The sequence below is a fragment of the Gossypium hirsutum genome, chromosome A04 (assembly GCF_007990345.1).
Source record: "Gossypium hirsutum isolate 1008001.06 chromosome A04, Gossypium_hirsutum_v2.1, whole genome shotgun sequence".
Classification (NCBI taxonomy): domain Eukaryota; kingdom Viridiplantae; phylum Streptophyta; class Magnoliopsida; order Malvales; family Malvaceae; genus Gossypium; species Gossypium hirsutum.
In genome coordinates, this window is record NC_053427.1 from 86379619 (window position 1) to 86404823 (window position 25205).

Genomic DNA, 25205 nt, shown 5'->3' on the forward strand with positions numbered 1-25205 from the left:
ATGAAGCACTATGTACTTATCCCGGAGTGTGGGTTGGATCCGTGTATCCGTCAATACCCGGGTTATGTTAATAAGGGTAAATAAAGTAAAGATTATTAAAGTACTGATTGATATTGAATAATAGCAATAATGTGTTTGAATTACCATGTTTTAAAGTTGATTAAGCTATTGTTTATAGAAATACCACTGAGAGTATTCTTAGCGTACGGTTTGTTTCTGTGCGCAGGCTAGGTACGAAAGTATAAGGACTCAGCATACAAGCCGATCCCCAAACTCAAATTGGTGAAGTTTCTATCTTTTTAGAAAATGGCATTGTACCTAGGATGTCTTTTGGTTATTTTGAAAGTATCTAAGTTGTTAAGTGATATTTTGGTATGTTTTGTAAATGTTACCAAAACCTTAAGTATGGTATGTTTTGATATGTTAGTGAAGAGTAATAAGAGGAATTGTTGGTAAATGTTGTAGAGAGAAGAAATGAAGATGTTATAAACTTAGTTATCAACATTTTATACTAAAACAGATTTGGACAGTAACAGTAGTCCAACTTTGAAAATATACCAAAAATAGTATAAAGTGAATTAGATGATGAATAAAATATGTAATTGAAGCTTAATGAATCTATTTTTATATGGAAGAAACAAAATAGGTAAAAGAGTTGTGTTTTATGAGATATTTACGTTTTGGTGAAACAGGGTTAGAACAATTTCTGGATTCCCTGTTCTGACTTTAGAAATTCACCATAAATTGTGTATTAAGAATTAGGACTCAAACTTTATTTGTATGGATTCCTTATTAAGTCTATTTTTAATTTAAACAAATGGCATAGTCATTGGATCTCTGTACAGGAAGAAATTTGATTCGTAGTGCACAAGGGTCAGAGTAGCCGAACCCTGAAACAGGGGAGACTTCTTCTAATAAACTGTACTAATTGGCCTGACCAAAAATTCTAGAAAAAAATTAGTAAGTAGATATATGAGTCTAGTTTCAGGGAAAATTTACAGGATTGGATTTCGCGTTTCGTAACTCGAGATATGATTTTTTTACCGACCGTGACGCAGATGGATAGTTTACTACGAAAACTGTTTAAGTGCTAAGATAAGTTTTGTAATGTCTCCTGCTTGACTCCGGCAACGGTCTCGGGTAGGGAGACGTTACATGCTTAGGGAAAGTTTTGTCCTAAAAAAATGTAATCTGAAAATTTGTACTCAAGAAAAAAGAGAAAAAAGAGTAGTTAAGTAGCAAAGGAAATAACATAGTCTTAAAAGAAAAGCAAATTAATAAAATAAATTCAACCTATTATTTATTATGATAAGTAATTTTTATCTATTTATTATTTTAATATATTTTTATTAAAAAATTTATTAAAAAAATTTTATTATAAAATATCAAATATATTCATTAAAAATATTAATTTAAAATTTTCTACTACTAATCAAATAGCACTTAATATTACCATACATTATGGTGGTCAATAAGTGATTAATATATCTCCTACCTTAATTAGTGATTTGAGGGTTCGATCCTCGCCTTGGGTATGGAGTAGTTTTAAAACTTGTTGTCAGCATTTACCCTTTTAATAAGCTTACAAAATATGAAAGATTAATTACTGAGTTCATTTCCGATAAATACATTAAAAAATAAAAAAATATATATAAATGATTAAAATAATAAATTATTTTACTTTAACTTTGTTAGAAAAATTGTCTTCTTTCTTAACTTGCTTTTTACTTTAAAATTTATCTTTCCATCAATTACCTTTGATAGCTTTAACTTTGTTTTGTCATATTTAATCAATATTTTAAAATTTTAATTATATTTTCCTTCATTTTATCACTTTTTTATTGAAACTTTTATCAGTTCCAATATGATGGGATGTCAACTCTTCCAACACTGTGATTTCACAAGAAAACATAATGAAAATAAATAATTAAAAAAAATTGCACTCAATATCATTAAATTATTAAATTATTTATGTTTTACTCACTCAACTTTAAAAAATTATTAAATGATTACTAAATTATTCGAAAATTTTCATTTAAGTCACTGGATTGTTAAAATCGTTATTGTATGACCTTTTATATTCACACCATCTGCACCAATTGAAAGCTCTTATTTTTCTTCTCTTCCACAATTTTTTTTCATAAAATAATTTTGAACGTCACGAATCTACGAATTAAAATTTAAATAACTTTCTTCTTCGATCTTTAACACTAACCGTTAAGTCAACTTGGATCTAAGGTATGTTCTTCTAGTCATTGATGGAAATTGATCCATCATACTAATCGTCGAATCGTCGCTTGGAACTTGTTTACTAGACTTTCTTTTATATAAAATAAAAAAAAAACTTAGCAACTCATTAACTTAAATAAAAAATCTTAAATAATTCAGTGACTTAAATAAAATTTTTTGAATAGTTTAATGACCATTTTGTAACTTTTTAAAGTTTATTGACCAAAACGTAGAGTTACTAATAGTTTAGTGACCTTAGGTATGGTTTACCCGAATAATTACTAGTGGTTATCGAAATCAGATTAAATATAGGTTGGTTGAACTAGGAATCAATTGCTACATTAATTTGGAACAAAAGAAAGAATCTATTAATATGTGAATCGATATAAACCGATATAAAAAATGAATTGAATTTAGGAGTTAAATTGGATTTTATAAAAAAATTTATTACTTTTTTAAAAAAAATCATAAATGCTTAACAATTTAATATAAATGAACAAAAAATTATTGACCTAACCAGTTTGATCACTACTCCAATTTCAAAAACACTTGTGCAAAAATGATACAAGAGTAAAAATTTGTATGAAACATAATTTAGGGTTGAACCACTAAATTTGTCCAATTTAGGGTTCTCCGTTATTTAAAAAAATACTTTTAGGTTAAAAATGTTTTTCCATCGTAAAAGTAACGAAGAACATTTAGCTTTTACCGTTAAAAGTGCGGTTAAAAAGATTTTTTCCACCCAAACTTGAAAAAACACTTTTGGATTAAAAGTGTTTTTCTATCGTAAAAGTAATGAAGAACATTTAGCTTTTGCCGTTAAAAGTGCGGTTAAAACGTTTTTTTTCCACCCAAACTCAAAAGCTAAGATTTAAGTGCTTTTGACTTTGGAGTTTTCGTCTTTAGAGGTGAGGATTATCAAAATATCTTTATATATATTAACTATTTAATAGTTATATAAAAGGTTTTTCATTATATTAAATTTTGTAAATCTTATTTATTATAAAATTTAATTTTTTTTAAATATTTTATATATCATTAATTTTACAAATAATTTATATTAATTACTTAAGAGTTATTTAAAATTTATATTTTAGGTATTATTATATTAAATTTACTACCATGTTTAAAAAGAATATTTTAACTTTTAATCGTAATTTTTAATAAATTTATTAATTTATTTTTAACATTTACTTAATAATTAAAATTCAAAATTTTAAATTCAAGTTCGGAAATTGAGCATTATATGTTCTTTCATATTATTCATCGGTCAAAAACAACTGTTATCAACAACCTTTGGAAACACCACAAAGCTGAAAAAAATCTACCATTAACCATACCATAGCTTTATGATTTTCACATATTTTATTTCATACTACTGCTTGTACAACTATATATATATATATATATATAAACTGAGATTAAAAATCCCATTAAAATTATGGCATTATAGAAAATTAATACTGAAACGTGTTATCAGCAGAGGCCATGATAGGTTGATTCAAGAAAGCCAAATGGAAAGGATTAAGGAAGGCAGTATCAGCTACAGCAGGCTGAGTGAAGTCAATGCTTGTTTTATCATCATCGTCGTCGTCATCGCCATGATCATCATTCAAGAAGCTGATGATTTCATTCAAGGACTGTAACCTATGAGTGAGTTCATTGAGTTGAGCTCTAAGCACCGAGTTCTCTGACTCAACATTCAAGAGGTGTTGTGTGGTGAAGTTTATGTTTGTGATGATCTCATGGTTTTGTTTCTGCAACTGAGTCAACTGAGTCATTAGATCATCTAAATGCTTTTGTTTCCTCATCCTTGATCTCCTTGCTGATTCCCTGTTCGATATCATTCGTTTCCTTTTCCTTTCGTCCATTAATGCTTCTTCTGAGCCTGAGTTGATTTGTGTTGCTGATGAACCCGAGGATGTAGCCATTATAGGAGTTTTGTTTATAATATATAATAGCAGGACCCAAATAAAATTAAAAAAAAAAAAACCTTAGTAGTAAAGATAAATAAGTTAAAAAAAGATGATTATTTCTTTATGAAACGTAATATAACCAGTAGAGGAAAACAACAGAGAAAGATTGAACAAGATGGGTCCTGCGTATGAATGTGGAATTTATCATAAACCCAGAAAAGAAGATTTCACTGAGAATTGGAAACATGAATCTCAAACATTAACACAAAAAGGTTGAGCATCAAGATATTTGATTTGTTTTATAAAAACAAAACAAAAGACCCTAATAAATCCAATATGGGTAATGGATTTTGAAGTTAAAGAAACTAAACCCAGAACTTGGATTGAATCAAATGAGAAGATAATATGAAGAGAATTGTGGTAAAAGAAAATGTGGGTAAAGGATTTATAAAGGAAGTGGAGAGGAAGTAGAGGATTTAATCAAGTGAATGGAGAGTGATTTTATAGTAAGGAAAAAGGACATTCAAGTTGATGAAAGATAATCAAAATTTTGTAAAAAAAAAAATAGCAGAAAAAAGAAAATGGAATATGGAGTGAGAGAGAGAGAGAAAAAGGTGATGGGAACATGTGGGGTGAGGGAGAGAGTGAAAGGAGCCCACAACTGGGCAGATACAGCTGGGAACCATCTTTGTTTACATCATTGGTGGGCATATAGCTTAAGTTAAATTTGTTTCTTTCTCCTGAATATTATATATTGATATATACATATATTCGTATCTGAATATGACAATTAGATTAATTTTAGTTTGTAATTTGGATTGGTTAATCGGACCGGATAAATAGAGAATCAATCAATATATTAATTCGAATAAAAGGGTTAGATCGATTAAATAAAAATTTGTTTGAAATTGTTAAAATTCAAAAACGGGAACAAACATCAGTAGTTGAACTAGTTTAATTTTTTATGAATATTATTTATTTATTTGATTATTGTTGGTCTAATAGTTGAACCGATTAAATTGGTTGAATATGGAAATTTATGGTCTAATCGGTTCAATCTATCAATTCAGTTATTAGAACATTGGATATGATATTTGTACTATGCCATCATCTAAAACTTTATATAATTTTTTAATTTTCAAGTGACGATGTGGCACGGTTTCAGAATGTCACGTTTCAGATACTAAAATGAATTAGATGTGAAATTCAAAGACAAAAAATGATATTATCCCTTATTTGAAACCAAAGTATCTATCACTGATGGGAATGATTAAACCCATCACAAGGACTCTTCCAAAATGATTTATTTAAGTATAATAAAAATGAAAGCTTATCTAATAAAATGCCAAAATTCTTGATTTTCTTTTTAACTTTAGTTTTAAAATATGCATAAAAATTTTATTTGTGAAAATGTAATGCTTAAGGACAATGTTGAACTTCATCCTGATTTTTTTTTGGGGGTTCAATGAATTTGGAACTTGATCTTGGTTTAGTACTTATTTTGTATTAAAATAATTGGTTAATATTTATATTTTTTGTCAAATTGATTCTTATTTTTCAGATAAATTTGATCCTTTACCTTAAAAAAGAAGAAGAATTATTTGACAATTAACCTTTTAAAAAATTAAATCTTTTTTTTACAAAAATATTATCTAAAATGTTAAATTTTTAAAAATGACCGTTCTTATGGCAATCCTTTATGAATTTTTCATTTTTACGATTTTTTAAAATTTTTTAAAATTTTTTATAAATTTTAAATTATTTGTTGATATGATATGTAAGCATGAAGTACACGTGGACTGTTACGTTAGTTGCCATGCTAATATCGTTAAAAAATTAAAGTTTTAGTTAACATTTCCGTAAAAAAATAAAATGGTGATTTGACTCTTTTTAAAAGGTTTATAATTAAATTTAGTTTAAAAATGAATAAAGTTGACAAAAAAAATGCAATCATTGAGATTTAGAAACTAAATTTATCATTATGCCAAAAAATTTAATGAATAGAACTCTTCTAATGAACCATTAATAATGAATTTGAAAAAAAAAAGTGATTTGTTAACGCAACTTTGTTACTATCAACGAAGATCGAGGGGTTTAGATGTTTTAGTATCTAAATTCGAGTTTTATTATGAACAGTCATCATATATGGGTATTCAATCTTACAATGCGTTGTTATTACATGTCAGTTTTAGCTTGATTAGTTGGTTTTAATTTAGATTATTCCAGTTCTTAATTTATCTATTTTTATAAGGTAAACTACATTAACTATACTTTTTTTTTATTATTCAACTATTCAATTTTATCTTTTTCTGGCCACCCAATTATTTTGAAATTTTGGGTGTTTCTGTTATTACGTTAGCCAACTCATGACCAAAAATTTGTAACTTTTTATAATGAAGTGACCAAAAAAAGAGAAAAAAAAACGTAATTAAATTACTACTGATGTCTTATTTTATATTAATTTAAATTTTATTTAAATATGTATATGTAATTATACTCTGTTTACATTTATAAACTCGGAGAAAAAAAATTAATGAGATATTTAATGAAATTTCCTAAAGAATCCGAATCAATGCATTTGGCCTACAAATTGATCTAGATGAAGACCATCTATCTATAAATCTAAATTTTGAAGCACTAAGTGCCAAGTTGATGAAGATTAAATATTTTTAAAATATATTTAAAAAAACTAAATTATTGATATAATGAATTTATCTAAATTGCAAACAATCATATTACCAAGGTTTTATTATACCTCTAGTCTCTGAATTTTTTAGATTTTTTAAATTTAATCCCCAAAGTACTACTTATTCTAGAGGCTTATATAACCCATTTTCGGAATGCCATGTCACGTTTTAATATTCGAATGTCTGATTAAAAAATTAAAATCTAATTGATAATACATTTATATTTAACAATATTATCAATTAGATTTTAATTTTTTAAATCGGATAAGTAAAGGAGCTAAATTCTTAGAACTAAAAGTAGAAGGATTAAATTGCAAAAGCCCAAAGAAAATAGGTACTGGGGATAGAGTTAGACCCCTTACTAAATACTCGCCTTTCCGAAATGCTTTCTTCACCGATGATATTTTGACACGACACACTTGGGTAAGAGTACGTTTGGTAATTATTTATTTTTAGTACTGGTATCGAATTTGTCTAAACTACCCTTTGGTTTAGCATAATATGTTCAGTATTTACAGGGCAAATCTGTCTTTTCAAACCTGTAGGCCCTGAGGTTCCCAAATCTTATAATTAGCTGCCAAAGCAGTACAGTTAGATATGAAAACATGTTACATTTAATCACTTGATCCCCCCCACCTCCACCCCCACCCTCTTTCATTGCTGAGACTTCGTCATGAAGGAAAATATTGGTCAAATTTGGCTATTAGACCTTGTACTATGTAAAAGTTATGGATTTATTCCTTATACTTTAATTTAGTCAATTTTAACCTTGTACTTTTCAAATTGAATTTTACTAAGCTTTGCATTATGTGTAAAGATGTGGATTTAGTCCATGTTCAATCTCTATGCTTTCTGAATTCCGAAATTCTAGTCTTAATGTAAGATGACATGTCATTACATATATGCAAAGGCGAATCTAGCGGGCCTGGCAAGGGTCCCGACCCCTTTAAAATATAAAGTTGTTATTTAGGCCCTTAAAAATTTTAAAAATTTAAATTAGTAAAGGTAAAATTGTACTTTATCCCCCTCTAAGTTTATAATAATTTGATTTAATTCTTTAAAAATTGTAAAGATATAGACTATAAAAAATTAAAATTTTATTCGACCCCTTAAAAAATTGCCCTGGCTTCGCCCCTGCATATATGATAATAAGTTTGCAACATGAGATTTTGGAAATAACGAAAGTTAACTTAGAACTTAATACTTTCATTTGGTCAGGATTGGAATTTTAACATTCAAAAAGTACAAAAATTAAAAACGACCAAATAAAAAACATAGGGGCTAAATTCAGCACTAACATATAATACAAGGACTAATAATAAAATTTAGCGGCCGGCCCAAATATGTAATCGAAAGCAACCCGTCTTTAATTTCATATAGAATAATCAATTCGCATCTAAAATTATCAAATTTATTCGAGATTTTTCGAGTCGGATTCAGATAATTTCAAGTCAAAATTAAACCTTACTTACCAAGTATAATTCAAAGAATATGTGTAAGATTTATTAAAGATGTTAAACTCCATAGTTTACAAGGTCTTGGAATTTAATATTGTACAAGGCAAAACAGTATATGTATTGATCTGTGGGGCTGAATTATCTCTCCAACGCCACCAACATCAAGTTTCCATATTACGGCTTCTGCAAATCATAATAAATCTATGCAAAAATGAAACATGAAGATCAAGCTTTTCAATATAAATATATATTTTGCGTGTTTCCTTTTAGCATTTGAAGCAGTAAAAACTTTGGTGACTTGCAGCTTTCTTCATCTCTGACTTGGCGATGAATGTTTGAAGCACCCTCTGTTTATTAAGGGCTTCCTCAAGTGCCTGCATATGGAAGAAAGCAAACAATGAATGCATGCATGCATGTGTGAATGAATGTATGTATGTATGTATGTATGTATGTATGTACCCTTTTAGCTTCAGATAGTTCTTTTTCCAGAATGCAGACTCTTCTTAAAGCTGCATTCAACATCTCTTCTTTTTCAGGAGGCATGACGGCCGGTTTCGCGCTAAGAACGACCACTTTTTCTTCAAGTTCGGCCATGCGTTTCTCCATGGTGATGAATTCTGCGCTAGTGATCGGTGCTGGCAACTGAGAGGCAGGGACTGTGATGTGTTTAGGATAGTAAACTTGACCACCGCTGTACACGGTTGCTTCACTTTGTTTCTTTGGCGCGGTACGGGACATTCGAACCATGGTTACGATTCCCATTACAAACGCCATGATTCCTCCGAAAATGCTGCTGCCAATTCTGTCACTTTCCTGTCTGCCATTCTTCACCTGGTAACAATCTGCAGTTGAAATATTATAATCTTTAAAGGTGGTATCCAACCGGATCCGGACTTTGAATCCTAACATTTGCAACCTTTCAAGGACTTAACCTTTAGAGATGGCTAACATTTCATTTTCCACTGGTTTAGGCCAAGAAGCATCCACACCCTTTTCAACTATAGGAATAAGTTCGTCATAGGTAAAGGAATCCTGGCATTTTTTCTTGATCGGAGTCTGCAATACGCAAAAAAACATGTTATCTCGGGAAAGAGTTGCAGATGCTAAATCTCGAACCCCCGTACTGACAACGGGATCACTTTACAGACTTACTTCAGGAACAGGAGACAATAATGGAGCCTCTGCACGGCATTCAGCATTGTCCATAGAAACTTCTGTGTCAAAGGAATTAAGCTTCATGGTCCAAAACATCAAAACAAAATGTTAGGCAATGAACTTGTAGAAACCAGATAGTAAGGCATGTGTTGCACATAGCCTTGGCTATAAGTGATCAACTTACCACTCGGCATGCTTTCTCATCGAACAGAGTTCTCCAAGTGCACTTGGCCTCACCATTTTCAACTCTCTGCTCATCGATGTGAAAGTTGTTAGTTTTCATTATTCCAAGAGCAATGTAAAATTATATATTATCCCAAAAATCAATCTATCATATCTTAGGTGAATACCTTTAATATCTCTGGATCATTCCATGGACCCTTATCAGAAACCATGCAACCTCCTTTGTCTGCACAATTGCAACTACCGCCAAAAAACTCAGGCAGTTCACTGTTAAAAAAACATGTTTAACCATGGAACCTTTTAAATACTAAGAGAAACTCTTATCCTCCACGAACTGAGGAAGAATCATATCCCTATATGACTATATCCATGTTTAGAGATATGCATTAGACGTAGGTATTGTACACGTATACTTTAAGAAAAAATGAAGTATTGGAATGACATTCCAATCGGTTGAGATGAGACTTACCTAGCATCAATAATTTCAAGCAACTTACTGTGGTATTTATTACCCAAAACCTGGTGAATATAACATAAAAAGTTGTTTAGCAACATTAAAGCATCAAAAGCAAATCTAGTTTCGAGTGAATTGGTGATTTATACTTACATGGATTTTCGCAGTGGTCTTTGGGTCAAGAAATGATTTAACTGTGCTCCATAACAGCTTAAATCCAGAACCAGCATTGATGATAAACATGCGGTTCAGAGTCTGCAATATGTATATGAAGCATTCAATTAGCTACATCTTGACTGAATCAAAAACATGTGTAAGTGTATGACTAATTCAATAACGAAAGTTTCATAAGGGAACTGGAGCAGGCTATCACGAGACAATAGATTTTTCCCTGGATTTTTCCTTGTCAACAAAACAATTCGAAGTGCCTAGATTTATTAGAACAGGTTAGGGAGTCAGGGTCAAATAGCAATTATTCGAAGCAGTTCTTCTTACACTATTTCGGAACCAAGGACTCGAATCGTATGGATATGTAAAATATAGGAGGATATAGACAACGAGTCTCAGTGCAGATTAAACATAGAGCTTACAGATTAACGACTTACCTCAGGATAATTGTCACCATCAATCTTCTGAAGACGTTGAAGGAGCTCCCTTGCAGACTTGTTGAAGCTTTTAAGCCCCTGAACGCTCATATATATAATGTAAATATTAAAAGTGCAATGAATCAAAAATTTGGAGAAATGAACAACAAGAATTCGCCTTCAACATACCACTCCTTCAACATCCAATATAGTTGTGTTCTGAGTAATGTGCCTTTTTGCTGCAATTGATGCAGCAGGGAACTTAACATTCAAGGTCTTTTCAAAGTCCTTTACATGGTACCTCAAATAGCGGTCTATTGTTGTTACTTGAGTTAGCTTGTTTACATCGACTTGACCAAGTCTTTCGATATAAACTGGTCGTCCACCTTTATCGACTCCATGATATCCTTGTGGATAGTATTTAATCACTTCATCATATTCCTTGAAATCGAAGTCCTAGGTAAACGAATCCGACACAAGAAATTTCAGACACAATCCACAAAGATGAAATACATAGTCAATACATACACACACACACACACACACACACACACACACATAAATATACCTCCCTGATTGTGTCAGCTCCAAAATCTTTCCGCCATTGAAGCATATCAGCCCACATTTGCTTTGCTTTATCTTGATCAAATTTCCTGGCCTTAAGAAATCTGTACTTATACCAAGTAGTGATGTTAATGACCCTAGGCCTTCATAGTTTTCATCCTAACCTAATGCATCAAAGCCCCGACAACGATGTCCAATTACGTTATCGTACATACGTAATGTAAGAAAAATGAAGAGACCGAACAACATAGCATTAAGAAGAAAGGATGAAAAAGATTGTGACCTTCGCATCATATGACGATCATCATGTTTAGTAGGTAATAGATCATCAACAAAAAGGGCTTGGCGAAATGCGGTCACCGATTGTAACTCTTTTGCATCAAGTTCATCCTCAATACAATCAGCAGACATAACTCTGCTATGTCTCCTTATCTTCTTAAGAGAATGTCTGAATTTGGTGGATGAACTTACTGCTTTTTTCTTAAGACCCCCAAGCCTTGTCTTCTTCTCATCCTCAGAACTCTCTACATCCGATTTTTCAACACCTGTAAAACTCGAAAAAATCCACACACAAAAAAACACCCCCAGTTTGTCATTTTTAATGTAATTGGTATGATTGATTCAAAAAAAAGAAAGGGTCTGCAAGACTGCAACATGTTTGTAAAATGACTCACCCATTCGAGCTTGTCGATCAACAAGTAAAGACGAAGTTTCAGCCATGATTATAACCTTGAAATGTCGTTCAACACCTGGTTAAAAATGGGTTAGCCTTAGATTTCCATGTTTGCATACGCAAAGATCAAACACATGACATCAATACACAATGTTCATCATCACCAACCCAACCCAAAACATATATATGTAATAAGTACAAGGAGATTGATGTTAAAAAACCAAATGTCTATGGAGGATAAGATTGATGTTAAAAAACCAAATGTCTATGGAGGATAAAAAAGATGAAAAGTTTGAAGCATAAAAGAAGATACAATGACAGAAAATTAAGTGAAAAAATAAAAATAAAAAATTGAAGAACAAAGGAAAAGAAGAGATGTTTACCAGCATGTGAGAGGACAAGGTTGAGGGGCTAATAGAGAAAGGAGACCCGAATAAATCTCTTGAATAGATGGCTATTGAAGACAATTTGTCTATAAATTCCAAATGGCCATTGATTGAACTTTTTTTTTTTTTACAGATTTAGTTCTTTCGAAAAAAAAAATTAATTTCGAGATTCTTTTTACGTTTACTAATCTTGACGAAGCTCTAAAAAAAACCCAAACATTTTTTTTGTTGAAAAAATTAAAACTTTTTTTTTATTTTTCTGTTAAAAATGGTGAATTAGAGTTTGGTGCGATTTGCATGGGACTCCATTGAAAAACCTTCTCCTTTTTTTTTTTCATTTTTTTTTGTCTCTTAACTAACTTTGTCAACTGAATCCAACCTTTTCCCGGAAGATTTTGCTGGCTGCTATTATTATTTTTGGTTAAAATATGAAATAAGTCCTTGTAGTTTTATTTTAATAATTTAAATACTTTTTCTATTTCAAAATTCATGTCCAACTGTTAACGATGTTAAAATCATTTTTTAAATTTCGGATTTTTTACCCTGTCATTTTTCTGTTACATAGCTACCGAATATTTTTTTTATTTCAGAATACCACACTAATAAATTGAACAAAAAAATAATAGCGTTAACAGTTAGATCTAAATTTGAAATCTAAAAAGTAAATAGACTAAATTTTAAATTTGTAAAGAGTACAGGGACTTGTGAAAAAATTTAACCTTGTTTTTTCTAATTTTTTTAACTTTTATTTTATTGTATGATTATTGTGTTTAATAAATTTTATATTTTTATAAATTTAATATATATTAATAAATTTTATCACATAAATTTTGAAAACTACAACCCACCTATATATAATAAGATTTAAATTAGAATAAAAAACCTCTTTGAATATGGTAGGTCGAAATTTTAAAAGATTTCATTTTATCGGTAAGTAACAATGTTAATTGAATTAAAACTTAATTAATTTATATTTAATATGATTAGGTCTAAATGAAGATATTACTAATAATATTTGAATATTTTTATTTTAAATATTGTTCAACAAAATTAAAATATTATTTGAAATTCAATTCAATTTTTAATTTTTAAAACAGGCTCCAATTGTATTTATAATTGAACGAATTTGAACAAAATTTCATCATTTGAATTGATTGGATTTATTAACTTTGTTATAATAACTATAGTTATATACAGCGTTTAAGGATATAATAGGGTGGTTCCCAGTGAATGAGGTGTAGAGAGCCATTAGAATGAAGGTAGTTTATACTATATAGTGTGCGAATGACCACTAGACTAATGATTTGAGAGAATTTTTGGTTGAGTTTTTACAATGTGTGGATTATATAGATCTCTCGTGCTTTTACTTTGATGTTGAGGGGTATTTATAGAGGAAGAATGGCTAGGCGTGGGTTATAGCCATTGTGTTCCTTACTCCATGGGAGTCATTACAGGATGATGGATGTCAGGTTAGAACACTTTTGGCGTCAGCCTGAAGGGGTTGGACGAGGCGCTTTCCAAGCTTAGATGTGATAGATTGAGAATGTCATCGGGAATTCTTTCCATTATATCTTATATGGGCATAAGCTTGATTGGTGTGATATAATGTTTAAGTGAGGTGTGTTGCTTTCCTAGCAAGGCCATGCGGTCGAGCTTTTCTATATGTATGAGGCTACACCTTACTAGGTTTCTATAGTTGGCAACGAGGTCTAGTGCAAGGGTAAAATTTTTAGAATGCTAGCATTTTAGAATTTGTAGATTCAAAATACTAGGATTTGGAACTCTTTTGTTTGGATAAATAATTTATTTAAAAATATTAGGTTAATGAAATTTTACAAATTAAAAAATAATTATAAAAAGAATAATTATATTAAAAATAAATAATATAAAAAATTTCAATATGGATATTGTTTTATTTTTTTTGAAAAAATATAAATAGTTTTAATAAAATAGAATTTAAAATATATATTATAATTAAATAAGTTTTTTGAAGTTTAAGTTTTTGAAAATCGAGAAATTTGAGTTATTAAAATTTCCTCCTGAAATCACCCAAAAATTTTGAAATTCTCCAACATATTTACCCAAATAAGTAATTTCATTTTTAAAATTTTAAAAACATTGATACAAATTCTTCACTCAAACACACTCTTACGGTAGACTATTCTTGCACTAGCAAGGCTTATTGAGCATTCTCTTAATAGATCTTTCCGCATAGGATTAATTTCATCTCCTTAAGACAAAGAGAGTTACATTAGTTGAGGTTTGGACTCATAATAATTTCTAGAAAATCTGTTTTAAATAATCTTAAGCATTCAACACATGCAAATTTATTATCGGTATGAAAATACTTAATTGGATTTTTAGGTAGTCCTAATGTCGTGGTCTAAAAAAAACTATGTAACAACAATTAATTGTATTACTAGATTCAAACATTAAAAAATAAAGGACGAAATTATGACATATTAAACTAGAGTTAAACTCTAATATTCAGACTGATTGAATTTTAGTTTAATTAGTTTAGGCATTGTTATCAATGCACGAGGATGTGGGTTCGAATGTGCAAATGTTCGCACACATAACTGAACACAAAGTTAGTAGATTCCCTCTCCTCGACTAGCATTAGCTTGTCAAAAATTCTTGCCGCCACATCAAATGAGACGGCAAAGGAGCATCGACCCCAAGAAAATTAAGAACTTCAACCATTTACTCTGAGAGTGCATCATTAGTCACCCTGAATTTTAATCCCTCAACTTTTATCTCAAAAATTTAGTCATTCTTCTATTTGAAGTCTAAATGGGGGTGAGCATTCGGTCGAATTGAGTCGAATCGAGTAAAAAATTTCGAGTTGGCGAGTCTTATTTTATCATCCTAACTCGATTTGAAATTTTTTCAAACCGAATTGAGTGAAATGAAATTAGAATCGAGTTGACTCGAGTGAAATTGTTCAAGTTAAATTAAAAAAATTAAACATGCCAAATTAAAATCTTGTTATAGTATAACTAATTCTTCGTTAGAGCATATAAATTTGGAACTATGTATATTTGAAAACTATTTCAAAGCAAAATAAAAAAAGAAGAAAATATTTTTAGTACGATAAACTTGAATCATTAATTAACTTATTTAGATCCCAAAATTATTATTTTAGAATTTTTTTAAATTTAAACTTTCTTTATATATTTTTTAGATTTTTTATTTTTTAAAAAAAATATAAAATTGAGAATTTTTATAAATATTTTGAATTTATGAAAATTATTTTGAATACTTTTTTGTAATTTTTATTGAGAGAGAAAAAAATTTATTCATTTTCAAAATTGACAGGGCGAAAGGAATAATGTGACACTTTGATCCTTATGATAATGTGACACTTTGATCACCTAAAGTTTTTATTAATAAAAATATATAATTTTTTAGATAATGACATGTCACAATACCATAGTGCCACATCACTGCATGGACAAAAAAAAATTAAGTTGAGCAAAGTTTCCAAATTCATAGACGCAACAATGCTTTATTCCAAAATAAAAGGACTAAGTTTAAAATTTATAAGAAGTACAAGGACTGAAATAAAAATTAGATTAACAAGCAACCAAACCCTAGGGTTTAGAACTTAAAAAGAAAGCTCTCACGTTTCCACCCCCACTTCTCGTCGCATCTGCAAAAACTGCGCCTCCTCCTTAACCAGCAGATACCATGGTATGTTCATCTCCCTGCACTATCAATCCTTTTATACCAAAAAAAAAAAAGGAAATCCCAAATCAATTTTGGTTTTTTAATTGTAAAGCAACATAGTTTTGGTTCTATTTTTGGATTTGCTTTTGCAGGCCCCAAAGAAAGACAAAGCTCCTCCTCCTTCCTCTAAGCCCGCAAAATCTGGAGGTGGCAAACAAAAGAAGAAGGTCATCTTTCTTTTTCTTTCTTTTTTTTTTTGAATTTTTCTGCTTTTTTGGAGTTAGATAAGAAATGGGTTTTTATTTATTTATTGGTTTTGTTTTTATTTTGTTGTGGTAAATAGAAGTGGAGCAAGGGAAAGCAAAAGGAGAAGGTGAACAACATGGTGCTATTTGATCAAGCTACCTATGACAAGCTTCTCTCTGAAGCTCCTAAATACAAGCTCATCACCCCCTCTATTCTTTCTGATCGTATGAGGGTACTTTTCTCTCTCTTTTTTCTCGTTACTAGTCCCCACTTTTTTTGTGTTTGCTTGTTTTTGATGGATGATATTTTGCATTGCTTTTTACAATCCGTATGTTATTAGGTTTTAGTTTGATTCATGTTTGTCTCTTGCTTGGATGTTGGAGATTTAGGCGATGTTACTCGGATTTAGGTGTGTGTTCGATGCTGAAATGTGACATGTTCAAATTTCTTTTCAAGTATTTTGAAATGTTCTCGGAGAAGAGTCGGAGCAGCATAGGATCTAAATTTCTTGGAATTTGATTAATTGTATGTAGTTGCTGTACAAAACATAGTAATTTCATTCAAAGTGGTGTTCTTGCTACACTTGTAAGAAAGAGTAGATGCAGCAAAGTTTTCATGGGGCCTCTACACTAAGTGTCAGATTGCATTTTATCCCATTTATTAAAAAAAAGGGCAAGTTAGTTCCTATACTTTAGATTAAAGAGAAACTGGCATGACTAACAAAATTACCAGACAATCACACGTGCCATGGATACTTCATGTTGATGAACAATGATCAGTTTTCTCCTTGACTAATGTACAGAGACTAATTTGTTCATTTTTTGAGTAGACGGGACAAAATGCAATCCAACTCTTAGTACACGGGCCTTTTGGTTTTCTTATCTGATACCTATATTAAAAATCTTGGAGAAATTTGAACATGCTCATAAGTCACATATCTGTGCCCTGGCACTCATAACAGAGTCCTAGTAAGATCGGTTGCTGTTCTTATGCATGTGTGAGCTCTATATGAGAACTATAATCTGCTATTAAATTTTGGTTTTTGCATGAACACTCACAGATCAATGGATCACTTGCAAGGAAGGCTATAAGGGAATTGATGGCAAGGGGGTCGATTAGATTGGTGTCTGCTCATTCTAGCCAGCAGATTTACACTAGGGCTACCAACACTTAGGATCATTTTTCCCCTTAATTTAGTTATTATTTAGAATTATATTTGCTGAGTTTATCATCATTGAATGCTTTCTTTTGTTATTTATTTAAGACTTCCCTGTAGTCACTTTTTTTCCCTCTACAATGTTTAAGCAACAGGTTCTTGATATTGTTATGGTTTAAAGGATGTACTTTTCAGATTTTGTTCCCAAGTGAGCCGTGGTTCCCAAATTTCTTGAAATTGAGGGTTGCTTGGTTATATGAACTCTGGGTTCTTGAGGTACTTATTATATAAATAATCCAATAACATAAACCAATAAACAATTTTGGAATTTAGTACTTTTATTTTTCGGATTTCAAAATTTAGGTCTAATTGTATTACATTGTTAAAATTTATTATTACATTTATTGTCGTGATATTTTAGAATGGACTTGAATTTAACAAAATAATTTTAATAGTGTTAATAGATGAATTTAATTTTTGAAATCTTAAAAATAGAGGGATTAATTTTTTATAAATTAAAGTACATGGATTAAATTTTAAATTTGTGGAGAATATAGGATGTTATGCTGCATTTCATAATTATATATATATTCATAATGATTTATTTGTACCTTCTAATTTTACAAAAAAAAATTGTTTTAGTATATCATTTAACTTTTTGTCTTTTTAATCTTTAAATTTATATTTTTTTGTCAAATTATTTTTAAAATAAATAAAAAAAATTAATGTTTTTTTAATTTACTAATGTTACATACACGTGGATGATATGTTAACACTTAACTATTTCTTTTAAAATTTTTAAAAATATTAAAAAATTATAAAAATATTTTTAAAAATTAAAAATTATAAAAAGAATACAAAATATATTTTTTAATATTTTTAAAATTTTAAAAAATTAATTAAAGGCTGACATGACATCCATACAACAATCACGTGTAAGTTGCATCAAAAGAGTTAACAATCGTTAATTTTTTTATCCATTTTAAGTTGATTTGATAAAAAAAATGTAAGTTCAATTACTAAAAGAGACAAAAAAATTAAATGAATTAATTTTTTTTTTGTAATGTTGAAGAGCTAAAAAGAAATTATTATGTATTATATATATATATATAGTGTTTTTAAAGTTTTAAATTCAAACATAATTATTTGCTCTGAAATAATTAAGTACTTAAATAGTTGAATTCAAAAGAAAAATTATAAAAAATAAATCAAGATTTATATGCTTATCAACAAATGTAATCTCACACCTCTTCGAAGTTGCATCAACATTCAATTTGAACCATCCAATTAAGGACATACTCCATTTAATGGATTCATCATGTGCGGATTCGAAAATTTTAAATTTTTAAGTTGATCGAATCTTAATTCAATTAACACAATTGCTATTATAACAATTAAAAAAAGCGTATTTATATGCAATTACGTGTATACTATCTTTTAAGTTAAGGGTTTTAAAGAATTATAAGTAGTACTAAAAATTGTTAAAAATATATAAGTTTCAAAAGTAAAATACAGAAAGAATTGGACAAAACTAGATCAATTCAAAAAGAATCGAGTTCATAAATCGCAATTATGAATAATAGGATTCAAACTTAAGTACTTATAGACCTAAAATTTTATTGGTGAATCGATTCAAACATTAAATAGAAAAATGATGATTATTAATACAAAATCAAAGGGTGATGGTATTGTGTCAACCCTTTAATTTCGTTGAGCTTTTTTCTTAAAGCGACATGGTAGATGTAACCTAATGCTTGGTCATCGGCACTGAAATAATGGGATTTGGTTGGAACATCAAAAAACATTGCAACAAACTCGTGTCTACAAATCTATGGTTTTTGGACACGACACACACAATGTTCAAACATCAACCTTGTAACTGTTGTGCCTTGGCGGCGACCAACCATAATTCAGACAAAATGGAGACGGTAATGGAAGATGAAGAATACACTTATAGAGATGTGTTCTTGCCGACATTGATCCCTAGAATTCCAGCACCGGCTTTAGAGAGAGGGACGGTGGAGAGAAGGAGAGGGAGAGATATAGTGATAGCCATTGATCATGGTCCTAATAGCAAACATGCCTTTGATTGGGCTCTTATTCATCTTGTTAGGCTTGCTGATACACTCTATCTCGTTCATGCTGTTTCCAGTTATCATTTTCTCACTTGCTTTTTTTCTTTTTCAAGGGTCGGATGCCGACATATCAGGTATTGTCGCGTGTTTCGTCTCCTGATCTTGGCGAGAGCCTTAATGTTTGATGAGGCGGCGAATTAGAGTTTAACCATGAGTAACCTGCACGGTTTGTCTTCTTAAGCACTTGAAGAGGCGTTCTTGTTCTATGAACCCAACTCAACGCCACGGGTGTAGCCAAAAGGGGTGAATAGGGGCCTTTTGGCTAAATAGGTAAATTACTTTGTAGACCCTCCCACAATTAAAATATTCAATTTAGATTTTTTTAAAATTTTGATTAAATGGAAAATTTATAATTTTAGCTCTTTGGAAAAATTGATAATCTAGTTTAAGCATTTTTAAAGTAAGATTTTTAGTTTTGACCCCTCAATTTTATAATCTTGACTCAATCTTCACTAAACAATTTTTTTAGTTCGTCTCTACTCACCGTCTCATCAAATTCTTAATAAGATCGGGAAGCAAAATCGTCACTGAAGGCAATATCGAACGTGTTGAGGACCTATTCCTATATATCCAACCCTTTAACACTTCTTTTCTTGGTTCTTTTTTGTTAATATTTCTCAAATTCCCTTTTATAATAGGTGTAAGAAGTGAGATTGTTTATGAAGCCAGTCAAGCACTTATGGAGAAGCTAAGTGTGGAGGCTTTTCAGATTGCGATGGTTAGTTCTTATTGGGTTTATTTTGAATTTCAACCCTATATTTTATGAAAATTAATAAATTAGTCCTTTTATTAACTTGATCCTCGTATTTTGTGAAAATTGAGAAGTTAGTATTGTTGAGTTTTGCTAATTTATATATATCTTTTCTCAACCATAAAATTTATTGATATAATAATAGAATATTACAGTCAACAGTAATCACATGTCATATAATGGTAAGGCATATTATACGCGAAAGAACATAGGTTTAAATCTTGAAAACAATATTATTGGAAAGGACAGGCACAAACTCCTAATATAGGCTGTAAAACAGACATGCATAATATCAAACTTCCTTGCTCAAAATTCAAACAGCCTATTCTTTCCTCACGGTTATGCACCACGTTGGCTGTTATCTTTCAGGATTTCCTTCTAAAGCTTTGTTTACTTCCCTAGTAAACATGGAGCATAGACATTTGCAACAGCATAACCAAAATCATCCCTAAACCAATGACCTTCAACGACTATAAAATTCCTCCTAACCCACAAAAATTTTCATTTGGAACACAGACTTAACTCATACCATTATTGCAACCCCTCCCCCCCCCCCCCCAAAATAATAATAATAATAATAATAATCTGCTTGTAGTACTTGAAAAAGCAAAACCAATGTCATCGTCTGACCATAAACTATGAATTACCAGGTTAGAGACTTCAGCCATTTTGGACTCCTGGTAGTCTCATGAACCAGCTTAATTGCCACTTGCTTCGATTTAGAATCCACTCCACGAATGTTTCAAGATAATATCATCATTTTGCATACACTTCAATCTCCCAACACAGCAACCAGAAACAACCCTAAGTCGATTGCTTTCCATCGATGCTAATTCATCTATAATCTCCTCATTCCCACCCACTGATTTTAAACCCAGTCTTTTTCCCAGCTAAAAAGTTTCCTCTGCCTCCTTTAAGATAGCTAGTCTTCGATTCAAAGAGATAGATTAGCAATTTTGTCGTCAGGGGTTCTTGCTTTGCACTTCAATAGTTGCTTCGCCTTCTTCCCTCTGGTGCTCTTTTTTACAGATTTTTGATTCAAAATATCTCTCATCACCACTCTGAACAGTAATAAATTCATTAATCTCTTGTAATTGACTTGTCATTAGCTAAAATCTTGCATTTTTAGAGTATCTCCACCAATTGAAACAAAATCACCTCATAGTCTGGCAATTTTTTTAGACATTGCATAAGACCATACATGTAAAGGCAATCCAAACACTGCTACCCAGGTTTCTCTACACCTCTTACATGACTGCTTGGTCCAAGGCTCAATCTCAGAGAACCAAGTCCTCAACCACGACCTTAATCTCACATCTCTTCGTCTTCAAAAGAAATTAAAAATTGATTCCCACCTATCTTCTTGACATCAATGTCAAACACACCTTCTATTCTAAAATTTTCTCTTGGAGATGGAGAATCAAAAAAGCACCTTGCTGTCCCTAAAGATGAACCCTCACCATTTTCACTTCCCTGCTTAAACCCTTTTCTAATATTGCCAAATCAATGGAGATTGTGTGCCTTGTGTAGGAATATTTAAACATACACTAAACTTTGATGCATTCATCTCTTGTCTATTGTTTCAATAGATTGACTTGTGATAGGCAAATTAGTTCCCTGTTTTATTAAGAAAGAAAATGGCAACAATTTTTATGAACACAAATTGATTCATAATGCAAAATATATAGGTTGGTTAGTTTCATTCTTGAACTAAAAGAAACATCGATTCTTTAGCATCTTTCTTTTCTTCAAACAGAGAAAGAATCAAACCGATTTCCTAAGTGCCTTTCTAGATATTCTTCAATGCCTCGGCTATTCATAAAACTGTGAGAAGCGGATGAATAATCATTTGCTGCAGGAAGAAATCGAAGAATTTCTTGGTAATTTTACAAGATCCATTCCTTCTTTTTTCTTCGATAGATAGTTAAAATTTCATCTAGATTCGAATCCTATTAAAAGGTCCACTAGAGATCAAAAATTGCTGAAAAAAGAACAATATATTTCTGTTGTCCCTTCCATACTATTGAAAAATAAAGAAATAGTTAATATATTCAAGGTAATTACATATTTACACTTTCTCATACACACATTAACAATTGTGGATTGAAATCGAAGGTAAGAACGATGGCTCGAATCGTGTCGGGGGATGCAGGCAAAGTGATTTGCAAGGAAGCAGAAAGGGTGAAGCCTGCAGCTGTTGTTATGGGAACCCGTGGTAGAAGCTTAATACAAAGGTTTGCTTTTTCCCTTATACCTTCAAGTATTCATGTTTGATGGTTATGAGAAATGATGATTAAAGAATCCTCCAAATAAATAAATAAAGATAAAAATGAATATACTCGTTTTATATATATACTTGTATTCATTGTTTATACTTAACATTAACACTTAATTAAAAGTTACATATTTAAAAGTCAATACTTGACATGGGTGGCGTTAGGAAGAGTTGGTAAGGCTCTCGGTCTCTCTAAAACGAGAAATCTCATGTTTTTCCCTTTAAAATTTCATAAATTTTAAATTAGTATATCGTAAAATTACACTTGATAAAATTTTGATTCAATCATTTTAACTCTCATAAAAATATATAATTTAATTTTTACAACTAAAATAAACTTTTGAGCTTCCCCCTATGCTTTTGATTTTGTTACTTTGCCATTCCACGAGAATATATGGAAAATTACCCTCTCTTTTCTTTGCTTTTCTCTCTTACGTGTTAGGTTGATTTAGAAGTGCTCATGGGTGGGGTCGGACTCAAGCATGATATTAATATATTTTATGCTTACCTAAACCCGGCTCAAAATCTAGGTTTAAAATTTTGTCCAAACTTACTCATATTTGTAAAAGACTAATACAAGCTCAATTTAGGCATACTCATTGTATTTTTAAATTTTTTTAAAAAAATATTTATATTATATTAATTTAATATTAATAATTTAATAATTTTTTATTTATTGAAATTTTTTATATAGTCATCTTAACACTATTTTAATATTTACATTAGAATAATATTATATATTTAGTATAAGTTTATTTTTTTTAATGTGTTCTAAATTACATAATGTATAAAAATAACATAATATAAAGTATTATAAACTTAAAACGGGTCAGGCCGAGCTCAGGCCTTGAATGTTCAAGCTCAAGCCCGACCCATATTTTAAACGGGACTTTTTTTCCCAAGTCCATTTTTTGGGCCTAATATTTTTCTCAAACCCTTCCAAATTTCGGGAGAACCTTCGAGCCTAAGCGGGTAACACGACTCATGAACAAGCCTAGGTCCACTCTTCATTTTTTCCCTAGCCTCCTTGGTTGATGGTATAATTGCAACCTTAGTTCCTTTTAAGTATTAATAATTCAATTTAATTTCCTCTTGATTCTTTATTAAATTAATGAAAAAAAAAGTATTTTTTTTACTTCTTTCAAAAGTAAAAAGTTGAATTTAAGCCATTTGATTACAATTGTTTTTGTTTTGGCCCTTTGATTTCTTTTTAATTTGATCTCGATCTTCCATCACACAGTTTCTAGTTTCACCCGTGGACACAAATATGAAAACAAGACGTTCATATACACAAATTTCTTTAAAAGAAAATCAAACATATCCGTATCAAACACATACTGAACTCAAGATTTTTCATAATCAAACATATCCGTATCAAACACATACTGAACTCAAGATTTTTCATACTTTTTTGCAGTGTTTTTCAAGGAAGTGTTAGTGATTATTGCGTCCACAATTGCAAATCTGCTCCTGTAATAATCGTACCCGGGAAAGGTACTGTTTTTGTTATTCGCCAAATTTTACGGTGCACTCCCCCCCCCAAAAAAAAAAAAGAGAAAGCACATACTAAAATTTCTACCAATTACCAATCTAATAAAGCATTAGAAACTTTGGTATTGATATACCGTATACCTGTTTATGGTTCAGGTTATTTATTTAGACTTGAAAGTCCGTCTGAAATTTGTGAGGGTTTAAACAAAAATATTAGGTCTAAAAAATGAATTTAGGCAAAAAATTAGATATGTTTAAAATATAGGCCGAGCTTGGGCTTTAAATGTTCAAACTTAAACTTAGATCGAATTATTTTAAATTCATAATACTTTATTTTATATTTTTTTATATACTACTACTCTAATGTAAATATTAAAATAATGTTAAAATGACTAAAAAATTTTAATAAATAAAAATTGTATAAAATTATTAAACATTAAATAATATAATATAAATATTGTTTAAAAATTTTAAAAAAAAAATGATATGGATAGACTTAAAATGAGTTTGGGTTAGTCTTTTGTAAATATGGACGAGTTTGGATAAAATTTTGGGTCGAACCGAGCTTAAGTAAGTATAAAATATGTTAATATCATGCTTAGACCCGACCCGAACCCGGCCTAACCTAGCCTATGAACCCCTCTAATATAGCATTAGAAATTTTAGTATGTAATTTCTTTTTCGTGAGCATATAGTAGAATCGCTCGTTATTCATGGAATCTCTAATTACATTTATTTTCTTTTTTACTTATAATCTATTGGAAATTTGGAATTTTTCACTAATTTCTTACCCTTTTTTTTTTCTTTTCATATAACTTGCTTTGAAGATGCTGGAGATGGCTCACTAACTTGGAATTGATTGTTTCAATCTTGATTAGCTGAAACCCTAATCTAGGTGAATGGTTCTTTTCTATTTTTTGAGAATGTTTACATGATTTGATTCCAAGTGAATTCAATGTATGTTGTGATTATGGTTAGTCATTTCAATTTTTATGGATTGGGTTAAGATAAATGTTGAAAATTTAAAATTTAATCAACATAAAAATATTTTTGATCGTTATTGAAATGATGTAGCTATTAACAATTGTCAACTCAATCGTTATTATGCTAACATGCTAGTTTGTGTGTAATTAATTGTTGACATCAACAATGCAAAACTTGTAACAGGATAGAGAATTATTATATCGTACGTTG

At 30.3% G+C, this 25205-nt stretch overlaps 4 protein-coding genes across 6 annotated transcripts; 2 read left to right on the forward strand and 2 right to left on the reverse strand.

Moving 5' to 3' along the window:
- Positions 1-3543: 3543 nt before the first annotated feature.
- Positions 3544-4722, reverse strand: LOC107949100 (bZIP transcription factor 11). Its single transcript, XM_016883817.2, has one exon. The coding sequence runs from the start codon at positions 4158-4160 to the stop codon at positions 3687-3689; it is 474 nt and encodes a 157-aa protein (XP_016739306.1). The 5' UTR covers positions 4161-4722; the 3' UTR covers positions 3544-3686.
- Positions 4723-8313: 3591 nt separating this feature from the next.
- LOC107949102 (phosphatidylinositol/phosphatidylcholine transfer protein SFH1) lies at positions 8314-12578 on the reverse strand. 3 transcript variants are annotated; one of them, XM_016883819.2, is made up of 14 exons: positions 12286-12578; positions 11904-11978; positions 11513-11774; positions 11234-11333; positions 10855-11121; positions 10687-10764; positions 10235-10336; positions 10097-10146; positions 9795-9894; positions 9629-9694; positions 9442-9522; positions 9222-9345; positions 8749-9131; positions 8314-8663 (listed from the first exon to the last, which is right to left on the reverse strand). In XM_016883819.2, exons 2-14 carry the CDS (start codon positions 11947-11949, stop codon positions 8556-8558), a joined length of 1767 nt encoding a protein of 588 aa, XP_016739308.2. In that variant the 5' UTR covers positions 11950-11978; positions 12286-12578; the 3' UTR covers positions 8314-8555. The 3 variants fall into 3 exon arrangements, with proteins under 3 accessions (XP_016739308.2, XP_040967593.1, XP_040967592.1); XM_041111659.1 differs by having other exon boundaries at positions 11701-11774; positions 12286-12577; XM_041111658.1 differs by having other exon boundaries at positions 11904-12289.
- A 3260-nt stretch (positions 12579-15838) lies between these two features.
- LOC107949103 (40S ribosomal protein S25-4) lies at positions 15839-17553 on the forward strand. Its single transcript, XM_016883820.2, has 4 exons — positions 15839-15981; positions 16110-16184; positions 16301-16435; positions 17264-17553. The coding sequence occupies exons 1-4, from the start codon at positions 15979-15981 to the stop codon at positions 17375-17377; spliced, it is 327 nt and encodes a 108-aa protein (XP_016739309.1). The 5' UTR covers positions 15839-15978; the 3' UTR covers positions 17378-17553.
- A 1581-nt stretch (positions 17554-19134) lies between these two features.
- Positions 19135-25076, forward strand: LOC107948091 (universal stress protein PHOS32). Its single transcript, XM_041111660.1, has 5 exons — positions 19135-19510; positions 20133-20212; positions 22361-22479; positions 23938-24014; positions 24839-25076. The coding sequence occupies exons 1-5, from the start codon at positions 19135-19137 to the stop codon at positions 24868-24870; spliced, it is 684 nt and encodes a 227-aa protein (XP_040967594.1). The 3' UTR covers positions 24871-25076.
- The last annotated feature ends 129 nt before the right edge of the window (positions 25077-25205 follow it).

Bases quoted from the DNA above. Each gene is read 5' to 3' on its own strand.
- LOC107949100 (XM_016883817.2), bottom strand. From the start codon at position 4,160: ATGGCTACATCCTCGGGTTCATCAGCAACACAAATCAACTCAGGCTCA.
- LOC107949102 (XM_016883819.2), bottom strand. From the start codon at position 11,949: ATGGCTGAAACTTCGTCTTTACTTGTTGATCGACAAGCTCGAATGG. The intron at 9,523-9,628 runs GTAAGTTGATCA...TGGACCATGAAG, and splicing joins ATGAGAAAGCATGCCGAGTG to CTTAATTCCTTTGACACAGA. The intron at 8,664-8,748 runs GTACATACATAC...TTCCATATGCAG, and splicing joins AACTATCTGAAGCTAAAAGG to GCACTTGAGGAAGCCCTTAA.
- LOC107949103 (XM_016883820.2), top strand. The intron at 16,185-16,300 runs GTCATCTTTCTT...TGTGGTAAATAG, and splicing joins GTGGCAAACAAAAGAAGAAG to AAGTGGAGCAAGGGAAAGCA. The intron at 16,436-17,263 runs GTACTTTTCTCT...GAACACTCACAG, and splicing joins TTCTTTCTGATCGTATGAGG to ATCAATGGATCACTTGCAAG.
- LOC107948091 (XM_041111660.1), top strand. From the start codon at position 19,135: ATGGGATTTGGTTGGAACATCAAAAAACATTGCAACAAACTCGTGTCT. The intron at 20,213-22,360 runs GTTAGTTCTTAT...TTGAAATCGAAG, and splicing joins AGGCTTTTCAGATTGCGATG to GTAAGAACGATGGCTCGAAT. The intron at 24,015-24,838 runs GTACTGTTTTTG...CTTGCTTTGAAG, and splicing joins AATAATCGTACCCGGGAAAG to ATGCTGGAGATGGCTCACTA.